At 40.1% G+C, this 25,464-nt stretch overlaps 1 protein-coding gene across 1 annotated transcript; it reads left to right on the top strand.

The window, feature by feature from the left end:
• Window positions 1-21,501: 21,501 nt before the first annotated feature.
• Window positions 21,502-24,611, top strand: cldn11a (claudin 11a). Its single transcript, XM_006810026.3, has 3 exons — window positions 21,502-21,973; window positions 22,240-22,404; window positions 23,227-24,611. Exons 1-3 carry the CDS (start codon window positions 21,748-21,750, stop codon window positions 23,487-23,489), a joined length of 654 nt encoding a protein of 217 aa, XP_006810089.1. The 5' UTR covers window positions 21,502-21,747; the 3' UTR covers window positions 23,490-24,611.
• Window positions 24,612-25,464: the final 853 nt, after the last annotated feature.

The following is a 25,464-nucleotide window of genomic DNA, read 5'->3' as shown; positions in this document are numbered from 1 at the left end:
TTCATGGCCACACATCAAAAGCTATCAGTCTGTGTTTGTGATAATTTCTCTCTACTCTCCAAACTCTTGGAAAGCCTTCCGTACTGTTGGCTTCCACAACAGGTGGATGACTGCCGTCATAGATGCAGATGCTTCTCAAGCAGCCAGATTGTGCCTGTGAGCCTCCTGCAATCAGGATAACACACGCTAAGGCACATGCAGGCATGCACACTGATACTAAGGCATGATACATATTGCAATGACAAAGCTCAAAGGAAGGACATAGAGAGGAGGACCACACATGGCTACTCCAATGTCATCTAAATTTCCACATTTATAACATAAGTTTGGGAATATACAGTGCAAAAGTCTTGACCATCCTTCAGTTCTTTATACTTTGCTTCCACTTTTTAAAAAGTGTTTTTGAGCAGTAGTTCTCCTGACTTCCTGAAGGTCTCTTAAAATTTTTATTCAGACATCGGCTGGTTTTTCGTTCATTCTGTCTTTGTACCTGATCATTTTCTGATGAATGAACTTAACACTGACTTGCGAATCATTCGAGCATAAAAAAGACACCTAGACACCTATCTGCACATAACAGGCAGCTTAGTAAAGAACCACTTTTAAATAGTTTCTTTAGACACTTTGTTATTAGCAACCTGTTGTTATTTATTCCCGTGTCTTAATCTATAAAAAAAAATACCAAAGATAATGCAGGTTGACAGGCATAAAACAGTATTTTTGTATTTTGCCCTAAACTTGCCATATCTGGGCATCATGTGCGGTGTGTCTTTAAAACATTATGCAAACTAGACAAGTGGAGGACAAAAGAAGAAGTGGCAGGCCTAAAAATCTGTCTACAGCAGATGAATAATATCTGAAAGCCATGTCCTTTAAAAAAAAGAATAAATCTGACACAGACCTGAGAGATGCATCTGGCTCTGCTGCTGATCCATCTACAGTTCATCAAAGCCTCATCAGAAATGGACTCAGTGAAAGGGTGGTTGTCAAGAAGCCATTCTTAAGAAAGGGAAATAGGGAGAAAGGCTGAAGTATGTCAAATTACACAAAAACTGGACTGAATATCCGTGGCAACAGGTCTTATGGAGGGATGAATCCAGATTTAACATTTCTTGCTTAAATCAGAAGAGAGATACAGCAGTGAGTGTCTACAACCATCTGTAAAAGACGATGGAAGAAAATGCCCTTCAAGAAGCCCAGAGAACTATTCCTGAAGACTACTCAAAAAAATTACAACAAAGATGCCTAAGAATGTTCAGGCTCTGTTGAAGAGTATGGTGATACCAAAAGTTGGCTTTTAAGCTCATTAAAATTGTGGAAAATGTATTTTTGTCTTACGTACCAAATTCCCAAGTATATTTATACACGGTTCAATAAATCAGTGCACCAATTTCCCATTTTCCTAACAAAATATAAAGAAAAATAAAGAAATTGAAGATTGTTGTCTGACAACTTCCTCTTGGATAAGCAACATGTTAGGGTGTGTATACATAAGTGAAAGAAGAACTGTGGTCTAAAGCAAAGAATGCACACAAAAAACAATCCAACAACCCAAACAGGACTTTTTAAAATACTAAGCCTTACCATCACAACCTTACGCACATGTGCAGACGATAGCATCAGATCAAGATACGAATAGACGCCAGAGATGGAACAAACAGTAAAGAAAAGCAGAGTGTGCAGACTGACTTTTTTTCTCCCTTGGTGTACATTTATTTAAGTTCCCTGACATTTTGAGCTGCGCAGCAGATATTTATTCAATCCACTGAAAATGAACCTGCTGCGGTGGCTATTGTAGAAATTCCGCCTTCCGTGCAGCTATCCCGCATTAGTACTGCAGGATAGCTACAAGGAAGCAATTTGTTTTGGTTACTGTATTCCCTCTAAGTACAGCAGTGGTGCGGAAAGCATCTAAAATGTGCCTCCCCCAGTTCATCTGTATTCATCCCCATGTGCTGCATTTAATTCAGTAGCATTATTTCGACGTGTAAAGTAACTATCCATAAACCTCAAAACTAATTGAAAACATTCAGTAAATATGCTGAATAAGCAAGAATAAACTCATCTTTCATCACCACTGTAAGTTAAGAACATGAAATAGGAATACGTAGCAAAATGTAATCTCTATAAAATAACTAGTCACATTGCATGACTAATTGTGCATGCTCAGTACCCATATCACTTGGAAATTTGTTGTGAGACATTATTTCGCTTGAGAGCTTCCATTTTATTGATAAGCTTTCACAGCAAACAGATCACTTGTCGGCATCCATCGGCATTAATGTTTTGACTGTAGAGTGCACCAGCGGTGTTTCAGTGGAAGTGGTAAAAATCACAGAGTTGACCACTGAGCAGCTCTGCCTCACATGGACCAAGCTTGTATCTACAGTAGTGAAGAGTGCCAGGGGAGTCAGATCATAACTGTCAGGGTCCCTGTGCCTACCCGGTCGGCTCAGTATGGCTACATATGTTTTTATATTCTTTTTTGTTCCTGCTCTCTCCCTTCCCCTCTTTCCCTCCTCCCTCTGCCTGGGCGGAGCTCACCTGTGGGCTCCTGCCCTTGGCCCACGCACCTGGTCGCAATCACGCACCTGTGGCTCACCACGAGTGTTCCAGCTCCTTTATAAGATGGCAGCTCTGTGTTTCTCGTCGCTGGACCAACCCCTGTGTTACCTGAGTGATTGGAGTGTGAAGAGGAGCGTGAGGAGTGGACGGAGTGTGTGGACCCCCGGAGCCCGGCTTTCCCCTCACTTTTGCAAATAATCACCTGGTGTATTGTAATAAAGACTCTTGTGCTTTCAAGACCTAGAGCCTGCGCGTGAGTCCATTCAGTCCCGTTGTGACAATAACTAATTGAGTTACTTGCCTTTCAGACAGAAATTCAATCATTATTTACCAACTCCTTCAGGAGATTTGAAGCAAAAAAGTATTTTTTTTTCCCGGAAGCCACCAATGACTCTCCCATTCACCTCTCTAGTGTTCACTCAATAATTTCCATTGTTTGAGATGGATTATTCATTCTAATATAATACAATGACCTTTTCTTTGTTCAAATCCCTTCTTCAAGTTATTTCCTACAAAAGCGCGCGAGCCGTTTGAATGCCATGCCAGTTTTTATGTCTAATTCAATATGTTGCAACATAAACATTTGTTTGCATGCTGTTGCTTAAAGATAAACGTGGACGACCCAAGTTATGTTTAATTTGTAAACCCCCCCTGAGATATGGTGTACTATAATTGCTCTGAACCACAGGCGGTTTGGCTATTTTTCCAAGATAAGATAACACGGTGGAAGCTCTAATGGAATTCCCGTTGAGAGAGTGAGACAGAGTGCGAGGGGGAGAGAGAGAGAAATCGGAATATGTGCGATGAGAGGAAAACCCTCACTCTTTACCTCATTCGTGCTGTGGCTGTTACTCGCCCACACGCAGTGCATACGCACATTCTCGAGTATGTTCCTACGTTCATTCATGCTTCATCACAAACACATATGGCCACGCACACTGCAAAGCACACGCGTATGCATGGCTGAGCACACGTATATGCACTCGCGCTGTTCTAACCCAATAACGCAAAGTGAGAGCTTGCATAAATTGTTGTCAGTGGTAGCAGCTTGTCCCGTGAAGGTCAAAGAACTGTTTTTCAGTGAGCCTGCCGTTTGACAGATCCCTGCTTTCGCCATCTACATCTGTGCACAGCCCGACTCTTCCTCTTTGTCTTCCTATTCATTTATCTTCCTTCATCTTCACGTTCTTAAAAAATGTCTCCTTCCTTCTGCTTTTCATTCATTTACCTTGTCACTTTCCTTTCATTCATTCATCCATTTTCAGTCCCAGCATTTTTCTTACTCTTCCTTCATGTTTTGGTTTCTTCAAAAAAAATCCTCCTTCTTTACTCTGTCTTCTTTTTTGGTTTTCTGAACCTCACTCCTTTATAGTTTCTCTCTTTGAGCCATAACAAACTTCTGGTCACCGTAACCTCTCTCATTGCTGATAGGGTCTGTGATTGTTTCCTGGTTTTCTGTCCCTTTCCGTCACACTCTTTCTCTTTATGACCAACAGGCAGCACAACCAGGGATGTCAGGGTTTATCTCTAATGATGAAATGGAGGCCAACAAAAAACAGGTTTGAGCAGCTCAATGGCATGGGCTACATCCTATCGCTACTACTGTCTCTCTCTTTCCTCTTCCCTTTTTATATTATATCTCAGTATTTGCTACTGTCTGTATGTGTGTGATCTGAGGATGCTCTGTGTGTATGTCTATCAAACGCAGAGCTAATTGAGGTCATTGGTGGTGCACATGCTGAAGCAGGGAGATGGAAAAAAAAATTCCACAGCTTTGAACCTTCTCTCTGCTCAGCACCCTGCCAAAAAATCTCCCCCCTCTCTCTGCCCCTCTCCCTCTCATCATACGCCACATTATACACACTGGTTAATACACACATCAACAGAAAGGCACACATGTTTAATTTGTGACCAAACAGAAGCTTTTAATCCTCAGATTTCAGTGAGGCTGTTGCATATGCGCTTACAGTGGATGTGTGCATATGTGTATGTGTCTGGCTTTGTAAATGAGTATGAGGGTTTGTAAGTAACTCCTTTGAGGTATGGTTCGAAATGAAAATACGTCAGAGAAGGTCTACATCCTCTGTTAACCTCGGGGTGTTTCTGTCCTTCTGCTGATGTCAATAACCACACAGACACAGTTCCAATAAGACCTCTGCACCCGCCAGTGCAGTGGGGCAGCTGATGGTGACTGATAACTCACTGAGGTGTGGGTATAAACTGTCAGAGTTCATTTAAAGACCAGTGCTTTTATTCAACCCAAAGTGCTTTGGAAATCACCTGGGACAATTCTAAATAAGGCCCCGCGTTTAAAAACACAGACATACGCCTAGCAGGAAGACAGAGGAAGCACCATCTCTTTGCTACAGCTGAAGAATACACGTTTTCAATCAAATGTTAAAGCAACGAGAAACCCGGACCACACCAACACCCATAGATGCCAGTCCCATGCCACCCCATTAAACTGTTTATCTCAAATTTACAGCTCGCCTTTCAAACATTTGGAACAAAAGGCACATCTGAAAGCAGATTTATTGAAAAAGAAACTCAAACAGGACAAATAAAGGCAATAATGTCAACTTTACAAGTCTCCATCCTCCTCCTTATATTTCATTTGTTACTGATTCAGAGTTTTAAGTAAGCTGATTCTGTTTCTTTCAAAAACTCATAATTTCTTTCTTTTCTCCATATGTCTTGATTTTTGCATGCATCTCTTTTCCCTTTAGACCCTTTTTGTCGAGGGGCTAAATAATTTGAGTCAACTCTGTCAAGAACCCAGTCTGAGATCTGTGACATGGCGTGCTATCCTGATGGCAGCTGTCTTTAGAAGATTTGTGCAATGTAATCATAAGGGGGTGCACCTGGTCAGAAGCAATGCTCAGGTAGGTTATGTGCTTTTAGTTCTAAGAGGCCACACTACCACCTACTATCATCTCCATCATACTGAACTGCTGATATAAAGCAGGATGCATCCATCTCGTTGTTTTCACCAAATTCTGACCCCATCCAAATGTCACAGCAGAAATCGAGACTCATCAGATCAGGCAATGTTTTCACATTTTTCTGTTGTCTATTTTTGGCTTAGCCTGTGAAAACTGTAGCCTCAGTTTCTCATTCTTAGTTGACAGGATTGGCACCCACAGGAGTGGCATTAACAAGGCATTTTTTACCCAGAGAGCTGCTGTTCACTGGATATTTTCCCTCTTTTGGACTATTCACGGTAAACCTCAAAGATGGCAGTGCAGAAAAATCCCAGCAGATCAGGAGTTTCTGAAACACTTACACCAGCCCACCTGGCACCAACATCCACACCATGTTCAAAACCCCTTAAATCACCCATTCTACTGTCTGTTTGAACAGGTGTACCTAACAAAGTGGCCGGCGAGTATATTTCCACTGAGAATTCCCCCCACTCCCACTGAAGTCTTTGAAGTGCTCTGAATAGAGAATGTATGAATTGGAACAACCGGGGGGAAAAAGATACATCATTTCCCAGGGACAAGCCTACATTACCGATTCATCACCTCCATGCACTCCTGCATTATTTCTTATGTATGAGACAATTTACCCCATCGATTAACAGTCAGTCTACAGAAGCACAAAATGTTTGGGGAACACAGGGTCACAGGGTATGAACTCACCAAGGGCTGAGAGGAGAAATGATAGCGTAAACTGCTGTCGCCGACGGCACATGGCGCCACCCGGAACAATGATAGGCATTCATCATACAAGCGTTGCATTAATTCTAACCATTTATAATTAAGCGCTAAAATGACAAGCACTGAATAACGATCATATGTTCTACCACCTATTTATAAGCCAAGGTCAACGTTTTGAAAAGAGCAGGAAGATTGTGTTATCAGTGGCCTAATATTTCTCATATCACTATCCTCGCTATGATATACTACAGTGATTATCAATAAAATCATAATCAATTTCCAGGCATCAAGCCAGCTGGAATATGTTTATAATGCATCTTTACCATCACACTGAGAGACAGAATGATGGCCTGCTGGGTGTTTTTGCATCACATAGTAAACAGAGCGGGTTATTGATCCACTCAAGTCAACTCACTCACTCAAAAAGCCCCCACCCCACAAAAAAAAAGAAAAAAGATACAAAAGTAGCAACTAATGAGAAACGTGATTCAATCCTGGTAAATCTAATATGGGGATCCGTCTTGACAATGAAAAAAATTGTTTGTCATCTAAACAGAATTGAAAAGCATTAAGATAATTGCGTCGGGATGTATGATATTACTGAAGAGGAGATTGTGTTGTATGAATTTATATGAATTCAGAAACGCTTTGTATTTCATTCAAGTGTCTTCTTCTCTGTTGGACCCAATTCACAGCTTGAGTTAAAGAGAATCAATAATCCTGCGATGGAAATTTCAACATCAAAGGAATTTCTCCAACTGTAAGAATGTAAAGGAGATAAAGTAGACGGTCTCATACTTACCAATGAAGCGATGCAATTACCTCCTGCTGTTTAGAAACTGTTGCAGACACTTTTAGACTTAGTTTATTTACCACTAGCAAGTGTTTCTAAAATTACAGTGTTACAGACAATGATCCTTGTTGCTGCATTCATTTGCGTTGTTAATGCAACTTGTCCGGTTTTACCAGTGACAGCTTAGCTAAGCCAAGAAGGTAAGTTTGTTCAGTTCCCCATATCCTCTGAGAATAATGTCACTTGGGTCTTAGATGAAACTGTGTAGTAAATAATTTGAAAAGAACAAGGAACACGATTTACAAGGGCATAGTAAATAACTTTTACGCAGGAGCTGATTGTCCTGAAATACCATAAAAGCAAACTCATCATCTAAAATCATCTAAAAGCCATATAATGTGCTTACAGCCAATGCTGCCTCATTTCTCCGCAGTCCCTGTTCCCCATTAGATTATGAAAGATTCTCTCCTCTCCTCTCCTCTCCTCTCCTCTCTTCGACTTTTCTTGATAAGATCTTTACATTTCCAGAAAGACCAGCCAGTTAGTTTATAGCTTAGCATAAAGATAAAGCAAAACAGCTTAACTGGCCATAGTGAGTAAAAGTCACCTACCAATAACAGCAACAATTAAAGCTCATTATGTAACAAATTATATCTCATTTGTTTGATTGATAAAACAACAAACTATAAAAATGAATTTTTTGGTTTTATGTGACAGCGAACCATTGGCCTCCTTGAGTAAACTAGTCTAAAGGGGATACAGATCATTTACTGTCAGTAAACTTGTTAAAAAAAATATCCTTTAGGCATTATTTAGCTTTATGGATATCCTTTGAACCATGTTGTTGTTTAAAATATACTTAATACATACATAATACATTAAAATATAGTAAATTTCCTTAGGAATTATTAGAGTATTCTGATTCTTAAACCAAGTGTGATACAAAATGATGTTAGGAGATTAGTTTTATGACACAGATCAGGTTAAAATAGATTGGAGCACATTTTAGCAGATTACAATAAAGCAGGACGGAGTAGAGTACAGCTCTGTGTCTTCACTTCTTTAAGGAAACATTTACATTACTTAAAGCTCCATTTCGAGGTTGTTGTTTCTTTACAGTAATTATTGTAATAGAGGCACAAAATATATTTAAGCATCAACTCAGTCAGAAAATATATGTTACTTCTTAATGATTATATCATTAGGTGACAAAAAACAAACAGGATAATGAGACTGTAGACCCCCTGGGGCATTTGATGCACAGTAAGGTTGAAAATCCTTTTGTTTTAAACCGCATGGCTGGTGCAGTTGAGCAAAAAATAAGAGTCTTTTCACATAATTTTGCTGCTGTGGAATCAAGACAGCTAACTGTGGAGCTGCCCTTTTCTAACTTTTATGCTAAACATTTTCCCCAAGTTCTCCAGACTAAACAAAATGTAATTTGGTGTCTTCATGCTCTGCATGTTTCTGGAAAGTGAGAAGAAAGAATACAACTAACAGGCAATACAATATACATAATAGAATAAATTTAAATATGAAAGAAAGTATTATGACCTAATAATATACTGAGTAAGTAAAAACAGTTACAGAGCGCAGCATAAACTAGGATTATAATGCAAAAACGTAAAATCTGTAAACTGACACCAATTATTTGATATTTGATACCATTTTTTTCAGTATACTGACAGAACATCATATTTTTTTTGCCTTTAAGGGCATATTTTAGTGCAGGTGCAGGGACAGTATAGGATGAGCCCCTGAATGTGGTCAGAAAAGTCTGATACAGCAACAGGGAGCTAAGATAAAGCAGATTCCCAACCTTTCTGAATACCTCCGCCTATCAGCACTGCTGACAAAACACATGGCGATGGCACATAATGAATATTGATGCATGTGTATGCACATTACCAAACATCCACATCTTGGTATCATAAAAAAGAGGTAAGGATAGGCGTGCCCATAGATGGACACATATGTACACGCGCGCGCACACACACATGCACACAGGCCAACAGAGGATAAGCAGTTGATGACCCTCAGCTAGCTTTTCTTATCAGTCTAAGCTGGTCTTGGCTTAAGGATAAGCAAAAGGAAACGACTGGAAGTGACACTTTGGATAGATTTAGGAAATATTGTAATGCAGAATATCTGTGGCTCTAAGTGATTAACTTTGGTATTTCAATAGTGCTGTAGAGCTTCCTCCTACACTCCTAAACATTTGTGACTTGATCCGGGGGACTGGCTGTCTGTGCATGGTGTGGCATATATAGACATGTTATATATTACACCTATAGAGCTCTGGAGAGTATTTTACTCACAATCACACTTTTTATTACAACATACTGAAAAGGAAGTAGTCAAGAGCTTTTTTGGCCCTTGAGGTTTAAATTTTTCATTTGTGTATTAAATTTGCCAAAGACAGATCAGCCAGTGGATTGAATCAGAGGAGTAAAAACTGTCCTCGAATTTCTCAGCCACTTAAATCCCACACGAGCAGAACTCGCCAAAGCATCACACTCATTTCAGCAGCCACTAGTGAACTTGCAAATCCCCTTTCTTCTGCTTCTTGCAGCTTAGGGCTGCAGAGCAAGCCGAGTGGCGGGCAACAGCACAAGCCTTTGAGGTATTCAAGCACACACATACATGACTGGAAACATGAAACAGCCTCTGTTGTAGTCCACTGACAGGTAGGGGTGTGCATTTTTAGGTGTACTTTTGTGTTAGTTCTAGAGTGTACCCATTGTATGTACTTACACTACTTACACAAACATATGCGTACGCATAAGTCTGCATGTGTAAATGCATAAGAGTCTATACATTCAATGGAAAGAGCTATTGTGTGAGACTTCAGCACCATTTCCTGGTGCCTGCTCAGCGCTGATAAGGACACGATCCTCTCGAGACTTAAATGCACTGCAAATTGAAGAGACAATTAGTGCTTTGTTGTTTTACAATCAATAAAGTTGCTGCACCACAGTTAAAACAGAGAAGTCTATTGAATGAGCAAGATGATAGGTCACTTTTGTCACAGTGGCCACTTATACAAATGCCTTTATAACAGGTCTGCCAAGCCACAATTGAGCTGATTTTTAACTAAATTGTGTATTCCTCTGCCACTCAGTAATTTATGAGGTTCAAACAACGTGAGGCCTGATTTATCTCCTACTAGCTTGAATATCCAGCATTAATCTCTGGTGCTGGACAGTCTCCCAAGTCTCATTAATTGTCAGCACTTGCCACCTCTCTGCACACTTTTATAACAGTATCACCCCAGCTGCTTTCTGTTGTTCTGAGAAACAAACAGACACATTGGTCATTGTAGTTGCACTGGATCAGTGACCAATCCATCTCATATCTCTCAAATAATTGCTCTCTCAATGTATTCAGCCAGAGTGAAGCCCCAAAGAGCAAAGGCCCGTTACTCCTGTCTACCTGTCCTCTGTTTGTCTCCTTATGATCCCCCAGGCCAAGTTCAAACTGTGAATTACTAAAGTCCTTGAGAAAGCCTGATTCAGAGAATTCAGTGTCAGCTGCACAGCCCTCCTGCGTGCCATTGTGATCCTTGGCCCGTCCATCTATTACTCCCCTTTAGACAACTCCACCTCTGCTCCCTTCCCTCCTTCTCACCAGCACTTCTGATACTAAATCACTTCCAACAGTTATCTCAGCCCGCAGGAGGCAAGGAGAAGAAAGAAGGAGCAAAATGAATTTAAACTAAAAACAAAAACTATTATGTCAGCTGCACACAAGAGAGAGAAATGCTGATTTCAAGCATTTCATGGTTAGACATCACCTGTTCCTAAAAGAAAAACTGCTATTTATAGGCTATAATTCAGTGAGGATTATCATCTCAACATCAGATAACTTTTCTAACGGATAATAGGTGGAGAGAGGGAGAGCTGTAATTGTTGACAACTGCTAATTAATGTGCTATTTTGTTAAATACAATTTAAGGAGTACTTTACCCAGCATAATAAATGGTAAATGGTAAATGGCCTGTATTTGTATAGTGCTTTACTAGTCCCTAAGGACCCCAAAGCGCTTTACACAACCAGTCATCCACACATTCACACACACATTCACACACTGGTGATGGCAAGCTACATCGTAACCACAGCCACCCTGGGGCGCACTGACAGAGGCGAGGCACTGGAGCCACTGGGCCCTCTGACCACCACCAGTAGGCAACGGGTGAAGTGTCTTGCCCAAGGACACAACTACCGAGACTGTCCAAGCCGGGACTCGAACCAGCAACCTTCCGATTACAAGATGAACTCCCAACTCTTGAGCGACGATCGCTCAAGAATTATTAGTTACAAACTTTGATAGCTTATCTAACATGTCCACCTTCTACATGTAATGATTTTTTATTTCTGAGTGTTTGTGATGGGCGGTCCGTTTAAGAGAGAAAAACGTAAAGAACAGAGCAAAGAGGAAAGTGAAGAATTAGAACCGATACTCATTTTAAATTCTGCCTTGACCACTGGGTTTTCACTCATTGCTCCTCTCTGCAGCAGTTTGACAGACAAGCCTCTGCAATTGTATAAAGGTGTAGCGAAATGTGTCATCCGTCTTTCCTGGTGGACCAATGTCAGCCTCAGTCTCATATGAGATGCTGTTTGTGTGACAAACGGCCCTGAGGCGTGCCAGCTAGAACAGATCAGGGGCAGACGGAGGGATGCGGGCCATTTTGATATTAGGTTGATGGAGACACTGCTCTGGTTTTCCACACAGAGGGCCCACAGCCAGATTTTGTCTTCTGAGAAATGAATTAAGCTCAATCCCCCACACACAGGAGACGGGAAGAACAGAATCAAAGCAAAAAATCTTGCAGGTGTTGTTTTTTTGCACAAAAATTGATTGATGAGGTGTGAGATAAAAAAATTTACTCAGGCTCGATTTAAAATTATATTAAATCGCTGTATTGTGTGGTATTTGCCTTGAGTCTAGTCTATTTCACATAAGACCTGGCTGCCAACTCTGTATATATGTGTGTTTCTAATCTGTATTTATCCAAGGAGGGTTTGCTCAGCACTTAGGCTCTTTATGCAGTAACACTCTGGTCCACATTTATTTAGCCAGTTAAAAACATTCATATCTAGGCAGTTTCAAGAACACTTAGAGTTGTAACATGTCAGCTGCTTAACTGTTTCAAATAACGCAAAAAGGGAATATGCACCTGATATATGCTTTAGGACATTTTGATAGTAATTGTTAAGGGAAAAGGAGAGTGTTTACTTTCTATTTTTTTGCTGCCTGGGTATCCTAGCTTGCCTTGCAATCTCAAGCGGCAACTTTTCAAATTCAAAAACATTCAAGATCTGACATTATGCAATGACTGCAGTCACTTCGGGACAGACCCGAAGGAAGTGATTATTATTGGCTGGAACTTGGTGACAAAGCTGGTGTGATCTTAAAGCGTGTGGTGGAAAAAGTCATTAGGATTAAAAGACCCAATCAGATGCTAATCATCTGATCTTAGGGGACAAAATGGGGCCTTGTTTGTCTGCTACAGTTGAAGCCACACAAATAAGACAGGAAGGAAGAGGAAATGAGCTACACGTGCACAAACTCTATGCACACACACACACACACACACACACCCCAACAGCATAAGAGGGCAGGTGTACTAGATGCCCTGCCATGGCTGACTGACTAGCTGACTGGCAAGGTCACACCGATTTGGGATGAGTATGCTGGGCATCACTGAACCAAGCACTGACAGGGGGAAGGCTGCACGTGCATGCTCGCAAGCACCCACACGAGCCTGTGGGGATTTCTCCGGCTCTCTATCAGACACACACACACACACACGCACTCACAAACACACACACACACACACACAGTCACTTCTAAACACAAACAAGCAAAGACATACACACACAGAAATGCATGAGGGCAAAGAAGCCTCCATGATTAAATTGGTTTATTTAAGAGGGAGAAAGCAGGGTTGGCAGTCAGGAAGCAAAGGCAGATAGGGGGTAAATACATTTAAATGCATTTGTAGGGTTTTATGAACCGGGGGCTGCGAGGGGGGGGGGACACACAAATAAATTCAAGTTTTTAAGGATTGAGGTAGGATAAAAGAGGCAGAGGAACATAAGACGTGACTAATGAAATAAATACTTGCAAAATTTGCACATACAATATGCATAGGAATCATGTCCTATGTTTGTGCACGCTATAAATTAAAGCTCTACATGTACACATGTGCACACAGACATATAGGGAAATTGTTGGAGACAAGCTGGTGGTTAAGGCTGGAGCAGATCCCAACTGCCTCTTTGACAGGCAGCTAAACCGCATTAGCTGAAACAATGGGGCACTCAATCTTATCCACGTTCCCCAGAGAGTCCCAGATAGGGGTAGAGGGGTGAAAGGAAGGAGATTTAGCCGACTATACATGGGGGTAGAGGGTGAGGGTGCTTGGGCTTTAGCATGACCCCTTTTCCACACTCCTGTCTGTCAGCTGGTAATTGAGGAATAGCAAAGTATAGGCCGGTTCCTGAGTCAGTGGATAAGTAATGATCTTCTTGGGTCATTGACCTCCGTCCATTATAGTTAATCTTATCTGAAAAATAAATAATGAAATTCACCTATGAGGCCACACTGAAGTGGATCAGTACTCTTGACAATGCGTCAGCACTCATACTAAAAAGTGTCAATTCCTGCCTGTTTGAAGGACACCAGAAATATAAAGCAGCTGTGTGAAGGACACAGCTGCCCTATATAAAGCCTGTCTGATACTGATTTTATGGGCAATGTCAATACCATTTTTTTTTTCACGATTGAAACATTCAGAAACTCCTAGAAATATATACCAATATAATAGTCCACTGTTGTTGATGCAGATTTCCCATGAACACATTGCTTGTCTCACTGTCAGCATCTGGTTATCTTACTATTATGGACAAACTGCTTATGATTGCACAATTTCTTAACTACTCCAACAATCTTTTCCAGTATACCTTTCTGTCGCTGAGATATTTAAAATAAAGGTAGAGGTGTTAAGGTGTAGAAAAACAAAGAACTTTAATTACTTATCCAAACCTCAATCTAGATTTTTTACACTATTTTTTCTTCCAATTTTGTCTCTTAATAATCATATTGCTATACTTCTAAAATGGAAAATGTGACATTAGCTGGCATTTGGAGTTTTGTGTTTAACGCGATCGAATGAAGCTCTCCTTTTAGATTAGTTTTGGTGCCTCACAGCACAGGAAAAAATCTTTAGCTAGTAAATGGTCCATAAAGTTAAATGGTCAGTGTGCTAACTGTCATTTGGTGCAGGGCATGTAGTATATGGTGGAAAACAGCCAACTGCTGTTCTGGGAAAAGGGTTATGAGAGCAGTGAGAAAAGTAATGTTTAGGGATATAACACCAAAGAAATTAGTTAATGACACGCAAATGTTAGCCGGAATTCACTGTACAATTATTTTGATTAATGCGTTAAAATTTTCCATTTTAGAAGATATAAATCTGGGCTTACTTGATTTGTGAATTCAGTCACCCATACATTCACTGAGCTGGTGCGTAAGCTAGCTCAACTTAAAGAATGAAAGCAGGACGGGCAGCTAGCATGGCTCTCCCTGCAGCTTCCTTTAAAGTAGGAAAATGTAAGTGCTTTAGCTCATTTAGATGATTTAAGGTTCTGGGGAAACTTACTGTATATGCTGGAACAATTTCTTAACCAGTGACAGATAGGACTTTTTATGGCACTATTCCAACAGTCTGTCGTCACAATAATTTTGCCAGGAGTGGTACCATCATGCTTCTGTTTATCTGCACACAGTACAGATATATATGCCATGCTTAAAACCTGCCTTCAGTCACAAATTGTTGCTCGGACTAAGTCAGACATGTCCTGACTTCTGGACCTCATTTAACACGCAGAGTCGAACTATCCCTTTAACTGGTCTAACGTAATCCTGTGGTTCACATATGGCCCAACTTCAACTCAGTCCACTACTGCAGAGCCTCTCATCAAAATGATTTACGAGTCACAACATGGCTCCTTCTCCCTATATCTCTCCATCTCTCTCTCTTTCTGTCTCACTGCCCAGCACATTCCCATCTCCTATATTAGATAATGCACAGCCCACCGTGTAAAGAGCAATAGATTATTCTATTCCTGGTGACAACAGGGGAGAGGGGAGGGGAAGAGGAGGATTATAAAGAGCAGAATGATGAGGAGGCTAATTTAAGCAGTTTGAAAATGCCGGAGAGAGGAGCTGTATGAAAGGAATAGGACGAGATGGGGAAAGACGGAGCTCAGGTTTAGAAACAAGTTCATGTGGCAGCTGACAGGTAGCTTCAAAATATGTTTGTATACAAGAGTTTCAGAACATGTATTTTGGAAAACACCCCTTTCTTAATCCACCCTCCTAACCCCTGGTAGCTACGTAAATCTCTTCCCAGCATTAATGAAATATTATGACAAATCCTGTGAGTGCATTTACTGTGTTGACAGAATCTGCGCTCCTCGGTCCCAGAGGGTCAGGATGAATTATATATCACCTTTGTTTCCATTTGTCTCTCCCTCCCTCTTTATCCTTGCTTGTTCTCTAGCTGTAACTTTCTTCCCTCTCTTCAGCCATATGGGGAACGACACATGTATCTCTCATCTTCTCCCAGAGAGCGACGGGGTTCTACCACTCTGTTATGTTCTGTGTGGTATGTAGTTAGCAGAGCCAGTGGTGATGTATTGAGTGTAATGGCCAACAGCATTTGCTGAGATTAATTGATACTAATGGCTAACACAGTTAGTGTTGAGTGATGGCTGCTACACTGCAAACACATGGCCAACTCTGCTCCAACTGCAGCAACATGCTCCAACTGCTCTGCCATCTAGAGTGCAGTCAAATCAAAGAGATATGTGTGTGAGACCATAAAGTAGCACTCAGCCACTTACTTCACTAGTGGGTTTACTGAAGACTTTTGTCACAGTGAGATCCACTTCCTGACAGCCGAAGGCTAACATTAACTGGTGTTCAAGTAAAGTTAATTACTGGAAACCGATTTTAATGAGAAAAATTATGAGCCACCAAAGCAATTTGACAAAAAAGACATTTAAAAAAGCACAATACCAGAGAAGTGAAGGTGTTGTGCAAACGTTCATATAAAAAAATCAAAAAACAAAATGGAAATTGCACTAGTATGTCAATCAAATGATCTAATAACTCAGCAACATTATTACAGGAAGTGATGTGAATGATGGATGTACACAGTGGAGGAGAATAGAAGATGTAAGTGTAATCCATCTTAATCGCGTCTGTGCAATATCCCAACAAGAGATGTATGTTCACACCAGACATAAATCCAGGGATGTATAACAATTTTTAAAAGTACAACTAAGCAGCAACTTAAATTTGGAAGCTCTGCACTAAAGTCTATTTGAAAGAAAGGATCTTTCCTTTTAATGTCTTATAATTGCATAGGGAAATGTCAGCAAAAGTGTGCCTATGTTCTAAAATACATCCTTTAGTTTTACTTAACCGAACTTCACCATAATTTATGTAATTTAAACATTGCTTTGAGAAATACAGTACTCTGCAAAATTCTTGACCCAGCTCTTATTTCTGTATCTCTAGCTTCCAAAGAGCCACACTTTCCTGTCATTTTTATTTTTTAAGTGGTGTTGAGCAAAGTTTTTCTATGGTTATTGGCTACTTTTTCAGTAACTTTTAGTCCACTGCATACATATATTTATATATATAATATATATTTTGGATTCACGCAGGAGAGATTATATAGCTCAGCTGGCCTGGGAACGCCTTGTTGGTGTTCCCCCAGAAAGGCTGGAGGAGGTGTTGGGGAGAAGGAGGTCTGGGCTGGGATTTTGTTTTTTAAGCCATTTAACAATGACCTTTGACTTATTCAAGCATTTAAAAAAAGCTTTGAAATGTCCTTCCAAAAAGCCTTTTTAAAGACTGCTTATGTATATTCAAAAAAAGCTTGCCAAAGAGAGTTCAGGAGGTGTTGAAGAACAAAGGTATCCGTAACAATATTGACTTTCAAGTTCACTGGAATTGTATAAAACCCCTTTTTAAGACTTATATGGTTTATTTTTTATGTATGTTTGCAAATGTGTAAATAAATTGGTGCCCTTGTTTCTCAATTTAATATCAAAATATAAACTTCTTTGCATAGTTCTGTCAAATGACCAAGAGATAGATAATGGCACAACAGAGACTGTCACTATGCAGAAAAACATAACTGCGGTAATTAAAATATAGTTAATAAATGACCCAACATTATAAAAAGTCAAGTTGATACTTTATGTTCTTGATAACGCTTTTGCCGAGCAGATGCTTTGTGTTTAACATTTAAATGATGCATACTCGTTTTTTCCTCAACACATCAACTGTGAAGCACTTTGATTGAAATCTCATCAGTGCAAGTCACGTCACTGTTGGAATGATCGTCTTCTCCTCCGCTTCTGGCTCCTGTTAATCACAGAATGTGACTTGACATCTATTTGAAAAAGTACCCATCATTCCCTTAGGCTGGGGATGACTCATCCAATATGGCTGCCACTCCATCACAGTGGGCTGGCCTAAAACGGTAACCTTCTTCTTCCAATCACTTTATCATTGCTTCTCCTCACCTCCTCACCTCCCCACTCATAACTCATTCTCTTCCAATGCAACTCCACCTCTGAACTGGACGACTAGTCCGGGTTTTCAGAGACAAAGAGCATGTCATTGGTCTTCATCTCTTCCAGCTGACTGACTGACAGCTCTGACAGCATGAGGGGTTAGACAGGAGTTACTCTCTTGTGCTTCCTGTCTTCTGTGTTCAGATGCCCTGACCACAGGCACACACACAAACATGCTGCATGCACTGCCCCCCTCCCCCCTTTCTCTCGCTAGGAGGGATAGAATCCCATCATCCCTCTGTGTCAGTGTCACTGTTGCAGTCCTTAGCACATTAGCATAATATTCCCATCCCCTTGCCGCCTGACTCAACCAGTATCTTACAAACTGCTCAGGGAATCATAGTGGGATTTTCTCTTCCCATGTTCAGGACATTTCTTATTTTTTGACTCTTTTTTCCATGTGGTTTCCCCCGTTCATGCATGGATACTCCCTCACTTTTTTCCATCTTTGATTTAGTTACTAAGAGCAATCTATCTATATCAATCCATCTTTCTATCTATGCATTCATCCATTTCTATTAGGCAGTTGAGCTGGAGAGTTGAGGGGAGAGACAGAGAGCGATATGAATGACACACAGAGTAGTTAAATGGTGGGAGAGATGAAGTGTAACACTTCTTATATGGCTGACTGGCTTAAACCACTTACCCCAATGATCTATGTGTTTATCTAATGTGTTTTTATCCCACCACTTTTACACTAATGTGATGCACACAGACTGTGTCTCATAAGGTTGGAGATACTATCTGAAGATATACGTTTGTGTTTTTCCTTCTTTTCTTTCATTTCTTTCAATTTTCTCACCACTAAACACACTGCCTGTGCATCCATTAGTACATTTTGGATATAAGATTAACCCAGTAAAAGCAAGGTAATCTACAATAAAACAAAAGACTACAAAAAAGTCAGCTGCAGATGGTGTAATGGTAAAGACATTTTTAATAGTCTAACACCACCAAGTGCATGCAGCAAACCTATTTGCTGTCTTGAAGGGAACAAAGTATAAATATTGATCTGAAACAAAATAGTCTCTTTTAAAATATAACAAAGCTACACTGAATGACTATAACTCAATAGCTCTGGTGGACCCAAGTGAAAGTCATAAATGATTATCTTCAGTGGAAGGCTTTCTCTTTGAAGCAGCTGAAAGAAATATTGAAACTGCATTAACCAGATACAGTGCTATTACTCCAAAAAAGAATAATCTGATACCTACAGCTTTGGCTTTTCAGCAGCTTTTTGTCCTGCTGATACATTTAAGTCTTAGTCTTTCCTTACTGTTTTTTTTCCCACAGTACCTGGCGGAGTTTTAAAAAAAAAGTATGCAGCCTGTGTCAAATTTTGATATGCAGGGTGAGGTAATACTATCGAGCCCACATCTCTGATGTCAAAATTTTCTCAAAGTATAATCCATTGACCTGGAAGCTATGACACGTACATTCAAAGTAACACTGCTTTCAGGATACTTGAACGTAAACGTTCAAGTATCCTTTCAGGCTGAAAATAGCGTAGGCCTACCTGATGAGAGGCCTTTTCTGTTTAGATATTCTGATCATACCTGATCTGATGAGATGTGCTGAAATAAATAAAATCTGAGATTTGTGCATCTGTGGCAAAGAGCAATGTGCAAAACACGCAATAAGGATGTAGCCCAAAGATGCCATTACAGTCAGTGACCTTGGGGTATCTGAAAAGTCTCAGTCGGTTTCAGTCTTCCTCTCAGAATGATTGCTATGCTGCTGCCACGTCACTGAGTGATGTGAGTGATGGAGGACTTACTTAACTCCATCCAGCAAGGACGGGTGGAAGGAAACACCTTGTCATACAACACCTGAATGTAAACGGTGGACCAATGCTGTGCTTTATCGCCCCCTGTTGATGATTTGGATCATTAATTAGTGGCTCCAAGATTGAGGTCATGATGTTAGAAGTCCCAAACTGTGTCTACATGTAACAGCACAGAGTAACCAGCAGAAATCATACTGAATGTGGGTGTAGATCAAAAGTGGGCATGCATCTAAGACTCGTAGGTATGAAAAAATGAAGCTAATTTCACCTGTTCATGAACTACAGGAGGACACAGTAAATTTCTCCCAGGCTTGTAGTACACTATATGGGAGAGGTGACAGAGAGTTAAAAAAAACAGGCAAAAAAGAGAAAAAAATGCCGGCACAGAAACAAAGGAAACAAAAGAACAGAGTAAAGTGACTGGAAATACTTCCTAACGCACCCTGGTACAGCAGCCAAATAAACAAATCTACTCCAATTTGCTTTAAGGAAAAGGCACTGTATATACATGTGGACAATAAATTAGAGCAGACAATCCAGGAGAAAAATAAACAGCTATAATATTTAATCTGCGAGGACTGAACAATTTTAATCTACTGAGATCATCATCATTTGTTAGGTAGAGCCCCCAATTCCTGTGGGCTATCATATCTGTATGTTGATACATAGATAGGCTCCTTCAGCTGAACACTGAGTATGTGGTTCTGATCTCCCACCCTGCGTCATCACATGACAAAATTAATCAGTTTACCTTACACCCCAAGACAACTAAGTCGCTTTACAGGCAGGCAACACTTTCCCAGGGACAGCAGAGGAAGCTGGCGTTTAGGTGGTAAACAAGACCACCAAACATAAAATGCTCATTTTCAGCCACAGCCTGTATATGTCAAAAAAGGGAAGAAGGAGACAAGTTGCACAGCAGGTAGCTCCACATATTTGATTTTAAATATTTTTAAGGTGGATTTCCTTACTGACACAGCCCCCAATGGATTTGTGTCTACTTCTAGAATCGATCCTTTGCTTGTTAGGTGAATGTGTGAACCACTGCACAACATATAAAATTATTACTGACTGTTCTTGGGTGATGCTGAACATGTAGTGCTGATAAATTGGACTGCTGTCACAGATAGACATTCAAGGTTATTTCACAGAGTTGATTGTGCTAGCGGTCTTAATCATGCCTTGTGTCTGTTTGCCCAATAAATTAAGATGCTGAGCTTGTCCTCTTTCCTTAATTAGCATCTATATAAAGAAGATTAGTTGTCATGTAGGGCTTAGTTCCAGCAACGATAGAAAAAGATTTACCAAAACGAAAAATGGTAAAATTTACGCCAGGATGAGTCTTTTTTTTTTTTTTTAACCAAAAAAACCCCACAACCCCCCCCCCCCCCCCCCAAAAAAAAAACAAACAAAAAAAACAAAAAAACAAAACAACAACAACAAAAACATTAACATGTAATATATAATAAAATAACCAAGCTACTTTTGTTATTTTAAGGAAAATAACAGGCGTCGCAACACGACAGTCACAGACAGAAAAGAGGATGGACGAAAGGGTGCACACCCCAAACAGCAGGATTACATACACCCACCTCCTCACACGCCCATTTCCTTCTTTTCAACCTAAACTAACATACTAACAGCTAAATGCACACATTAAATTATATATAAAAAGTAAGTTAATGTACATAAAAATTGTGGATTTCAACTAACACACAATAATAGAAGTGCGGAAAATAAACGTAGTGAGGAATGTGTACCTTAACTCGGGTCTTCTTTTATTCTTTTCCAACTTTTTATTAAGGGATTGTTTCGTTGGAAACGATGCACCTTTCTGCCAGTCCGTTTGAAGAGAATGCAGAATGACCAGTAGATGGCAGCAGGCCTCTTGTTAAACATTCTGTGCTTCAATCTCAGCCACCTACAGTCTGCATCACTTGATCCGGTAAAGTAAAGGGGAGTGCACATCTTGTTTTTTTGGAAATAGCAAACGTGATTTTCTGATTGGCTGAAAGTTTTAGGCTAGTTTTTTTTTTTCTTTACTGAACTTCCCCTTATAAAAGGTATCGTCATATTAAACCATTCTTTTGAAGTATGCAACAGATCTCATTTGATGGAATTATTCAATTGGACGTGGACATTTAGCGCCGGATTATCTTGTGTGGTGGAACTGATTTAACGCTTTATCACTTAAATTTCTGTTTTGTCATTTTACTCAGCTTTAGTTTTAGGGATTCTTACGGTTTCTGAACTCGGGACAAGTGGTCTTTACTCGCAGTTTTCATCATGGCAAACTCTTGTCTCCAACTGGGCGGGTTTCTCCTCAGCTTCCTCGGGTGGCTAGGTATAGTGGTCGCCACATCCACCACTGACTGGGTGAATATTTGTAAATACGGTTTAAACACCTGTAAGAAGATGGATGAGCTGGAGGCCAGGGGACCATGGGCGCATTGTGTCATCTCTACAGGGCTCTACCACTGCGTCTCCCTTACACAGATCCTGGATCTGCCAGGTAGACACTGCTCCGTCTACGTTGTCTGAACAGCACAGTGTTTGTTTATACACGCTGAGTCATTCTCTTCACTTGAGCTCATGCGGTTTGTTACACCATATTTTTGACACTAATTATTTTATTTCCCGTTATCTAACTACAAGTTCTTTATCATTTCTTTTTTTTTCATCTATTGATTCATGAGTTGATTGTAAAAAAAAAAAAAACTGCATTATTTTTTATGCCGAGTACATTCCTCGCATAACTTTCCTTTTCTGCTTCTATAGCCTACATCCAGACTACTCGTGCCCTGATGATCACAGGTTCAATCCTCGGTTTCCCAGCAGTGATTATGCTCCTCATGTCCATGCCCTGTATCAACCTTGGGAATGAACCCCAGAGCTCCAAGAACAAGCGTGTCATCCTGGGAGGAGTGCTTATACTCATAGTTGGTAAGAGATTAGTTAATATACATGTCAACATCTCTTTGAACCTTCCTGATTCTGACCACTTTTATACATGCACCAGATGCTTACAAGCTGTGGTGAGGACAGGATGTTGAATTTGACTGTTTTCCTCCCTGGGGTACACATGCACTCCTATATGTTCCTGTTCCATTGAACCCACCCCCAAGGTTCCATCACATTCCTCTCCTCCACCTACTCATCCACACCCTGTCTTTGTCCTGAACAACATGAACTCTGTGCTTATAAATTTCCAGCGCCTGTGTCCCTGAAATGAAATTTCAACCCTTGTGACCAAATCATTTCATATTTCTACTGCCCATTTTTCTCATGACAGATTTTCTTTCACCATGAAGCTCAGATTTAATGAAACTAGTAAAAAGTTTTCTTTAGCTATCAGGAACATATATGGGTATGCATGTTTTTAAATACTTATTGGATAGCTTAATTAAAATTCAGTGGGCATGTTGCCTTATTGTAACTATACAGTATCTGTACTCTGTTGTCTGTAAAACTATAATCCACATTTTATCTTTATATCTGTGCTTACTTCTTTACCTAAGTAGCCGTATTATTTATATATCCTTGACCGTGTTCACTTAGAATTTGTTCTTGTATGTACTGGATATAGGATGGATTTAAGTGCACTATTTAAATGTCATTTTTTAAATTTAGACATTGTTTGTTTTACACAGGCCTTTTAGGATGAGTTTAAATTCAAGATTCGGTTCTCATAAAATCTAATCATATGTTTTTTTAAATTAATTTCCTGTTTCTAACTGAACATTTTGTCTGTCTCTTTCTCCTCAGCAATCTGCGGTTTGGTGTCCACTATTTGGTTTCCCATTGGGGCCCATCGTGAGTATGGCCTCATGTCATTTGGCTTCTCCCTCTATTCTGGGTGGGTGGGCACTATTTTCAGCCTGCTCGGTGGATCCATCGTCACCTGCTCATCCGATTCCTCCTCGTCTCGCTCCTACCAGGAGAACAACCATTTTTATTACTCCAAACAGGGAGGCAACAACCCACCAGCTGCGTCCTCCACCAATCATGCCAAAAGCGCCCACGTCTAAGATCGGAGATTAAGCCCATGTGGATTGTTGATAGCAGTGGTTTGTACATAGAGACCTATCCACGAGTGTTAATATATCCCCGTTTATTGCAGTAATCTTTACATGTCCCAGAAGAGAAGGCAACACATTCTCACACCCATTCATGAAATGGAAATTTCACAATTTTGAATGCGCGCATATGCATACACAAAAATCCAAACATAAAAGACTTTTGGTGGAGTCGTTTTCCCACCAGTGGACTGTTTTTGTGTCTTCCAGCCTCCTCATCTTGGGTGCGGTGCAAACGTTCCCAAATGTTGCATAATTGTAGAATCTCTGAGCAACTGATGCGCAGTCACCTGAGGTCATACTCAGATGAGGCCTTGTGTCATTCAGACATTGTATTCTATTCTGTATTCTATTTTTTTTCTATTGTTTACCTAAAGATGAAATCCTTTGAGTGCCTTTGAGTGTTTTTTAAACTGAATAATATCATGACCTATTGCTTTGATTTTCGCAGGGTATGACAGTATTGTTCTTGGGATTAAAAGCATGTTCATTGTTTATGCACATTGATTTTCTTTGACAGTGTTATACAACTCTCTAGCCTCTTGAGTGATAGACTTGATTAAAATGATGTACCACTGCTTTCTGTCCTAGTCCCCACTGAATGATGGTAGAACTATGAGGTCATAAATTTTACAGGAGAGCTTTACCAGTGTTACAGACTTCATTAAAGTCTCACTTTTTGCACTGAAAAACCTTACTGTAGAATACAACTTTGAACTATGTCAACTGATAGCAGTATTTCTTAGTTCCTTCTTTTGCTCTAGTTTAATGTTTGAATAATGACTTTCTGGCAAAATGTAACTTCAGGTGTTGTAAATTTTCCCACAAAATATCAGTTAAATTTTCTCACATATTAGCTCTTGAAAAATGTCTACAGCTAAAAGTATGTTTAACTTGTGTGTGCAAAAAAGCAGCATTGTGTCGATTAACTTCTCGTGAAAGAATATAACACAGATGGAGCCTGATACTTTCAAGCAACTCTGTACATAAGCAGCGTCGGCAATGACTATTTATTGTTTTTACTGATGTGTTGTTTTATTTTCAGCAATAAAGCCAAAGTAGTGAAATGAATAATGCTGGAAGGGTATTTTTTTATCTTCTTTTTTTTTCTATTTATGGGTGGAAAGAAACTGGAGAAAGCATGTGGTGTGGATGTGTGAGATATACTGCAATGTAACGAGCTGTGTTGATTTTTGTTGCACATTAGTTACAGTTGGCGTGTTTGTGCATGAGTCTGTATTTTTTACAAATCTGAACTGAAGGCGATAAAATGTGACTCAGTGACCTTGAGTTAAATCAGTAAATGAAAGCCTGTTTCAACCACACAAATAATATGCAACTAAGAAAGATAATTGTTTCCTTCGTGTGCACTTCTATGCCCATATCGAGGTCACTTAGTCATACCACAGATATGACATGACACTTTGAAAACAAAATGTACTATCTCTTTGTCCTGAGCTTATCTCCTAGCACACACACAACCATCTATAGTGTGCGTACAGATTTCCACTGTGTTACTGTATTTCTGCATATCATTGTCGCTCTGCATGTGAATTTCCTGGCACGCCTGTGAGTGCAGGTGTGTGATCATGTCGGTGTGTGTATTCCCTGAAATGTGATGCTGTTCTAGGCATAAAGCCATCCAGTCAACAGGAGGCCAGTGGGAGGATAGCAAGCATACAAGCTGTCCTGTATTGCTGAAAAAGACTTGTAGTGTTATGACATCCTATACATAAATATTGCTACCAGTTAGCTGCTGTCCATCAGGGACAGAACTGACTAAGAAGTTTGAAGGTAATATGGCTCCCATTTACCATGTTGTATCATTTTCAGTAGCTAAAAGTACTTACCAGTTCCTAATGATGCTTACAACGTAGGTACATCATGGGAGTCACAGTTGGCAGTTTATAGCAAAGAATAAACGAAT

The sequence above is a fragment of the Neolamprologus brichardi genome, chromosome 19, assembly GCF_056152115.1.
Source record: "Neolamprologus brichardi isolate AB-2024 chromosome 19, ASM5615211v1, whole genome shotgun sequence".
NCBI classification, from domain to species: Eukaryota; Metazoa; Chordata; class Actinopteri; order Cichliformes; family Cichlidae; genus Neolamprologus; species Neolamprologus brichardi.
This window is presented reverse-complemented; position numbering and strand designations above follow the sequence as displayed.

Excerpts from the sequence above, each read along its gene's own strand:
- cldn11a (XM_006810026.3), top strand. The coding sequence starts at position 21,748 with ATGGCAAACTCTTGTCTCCAACTGGGCGGGTTTCTCCTCAGCTTCCTC. Across the intron at positions 21,974-22,239 it reads ACAGATCCTGGATCTGCCAG|CCTACATCCAGACTACTCGT; the intron begins GTAGACACTGCT and ends CTGCTTCTATAG. Across the intron at positions 22,405-23,226 it reads AGTGCTTATACTCATAGTTG|CAATCTGCGGTTTGGTGTCC; the intron begins GTAAGAGATTAG and ends CTTTCTCCTCAG.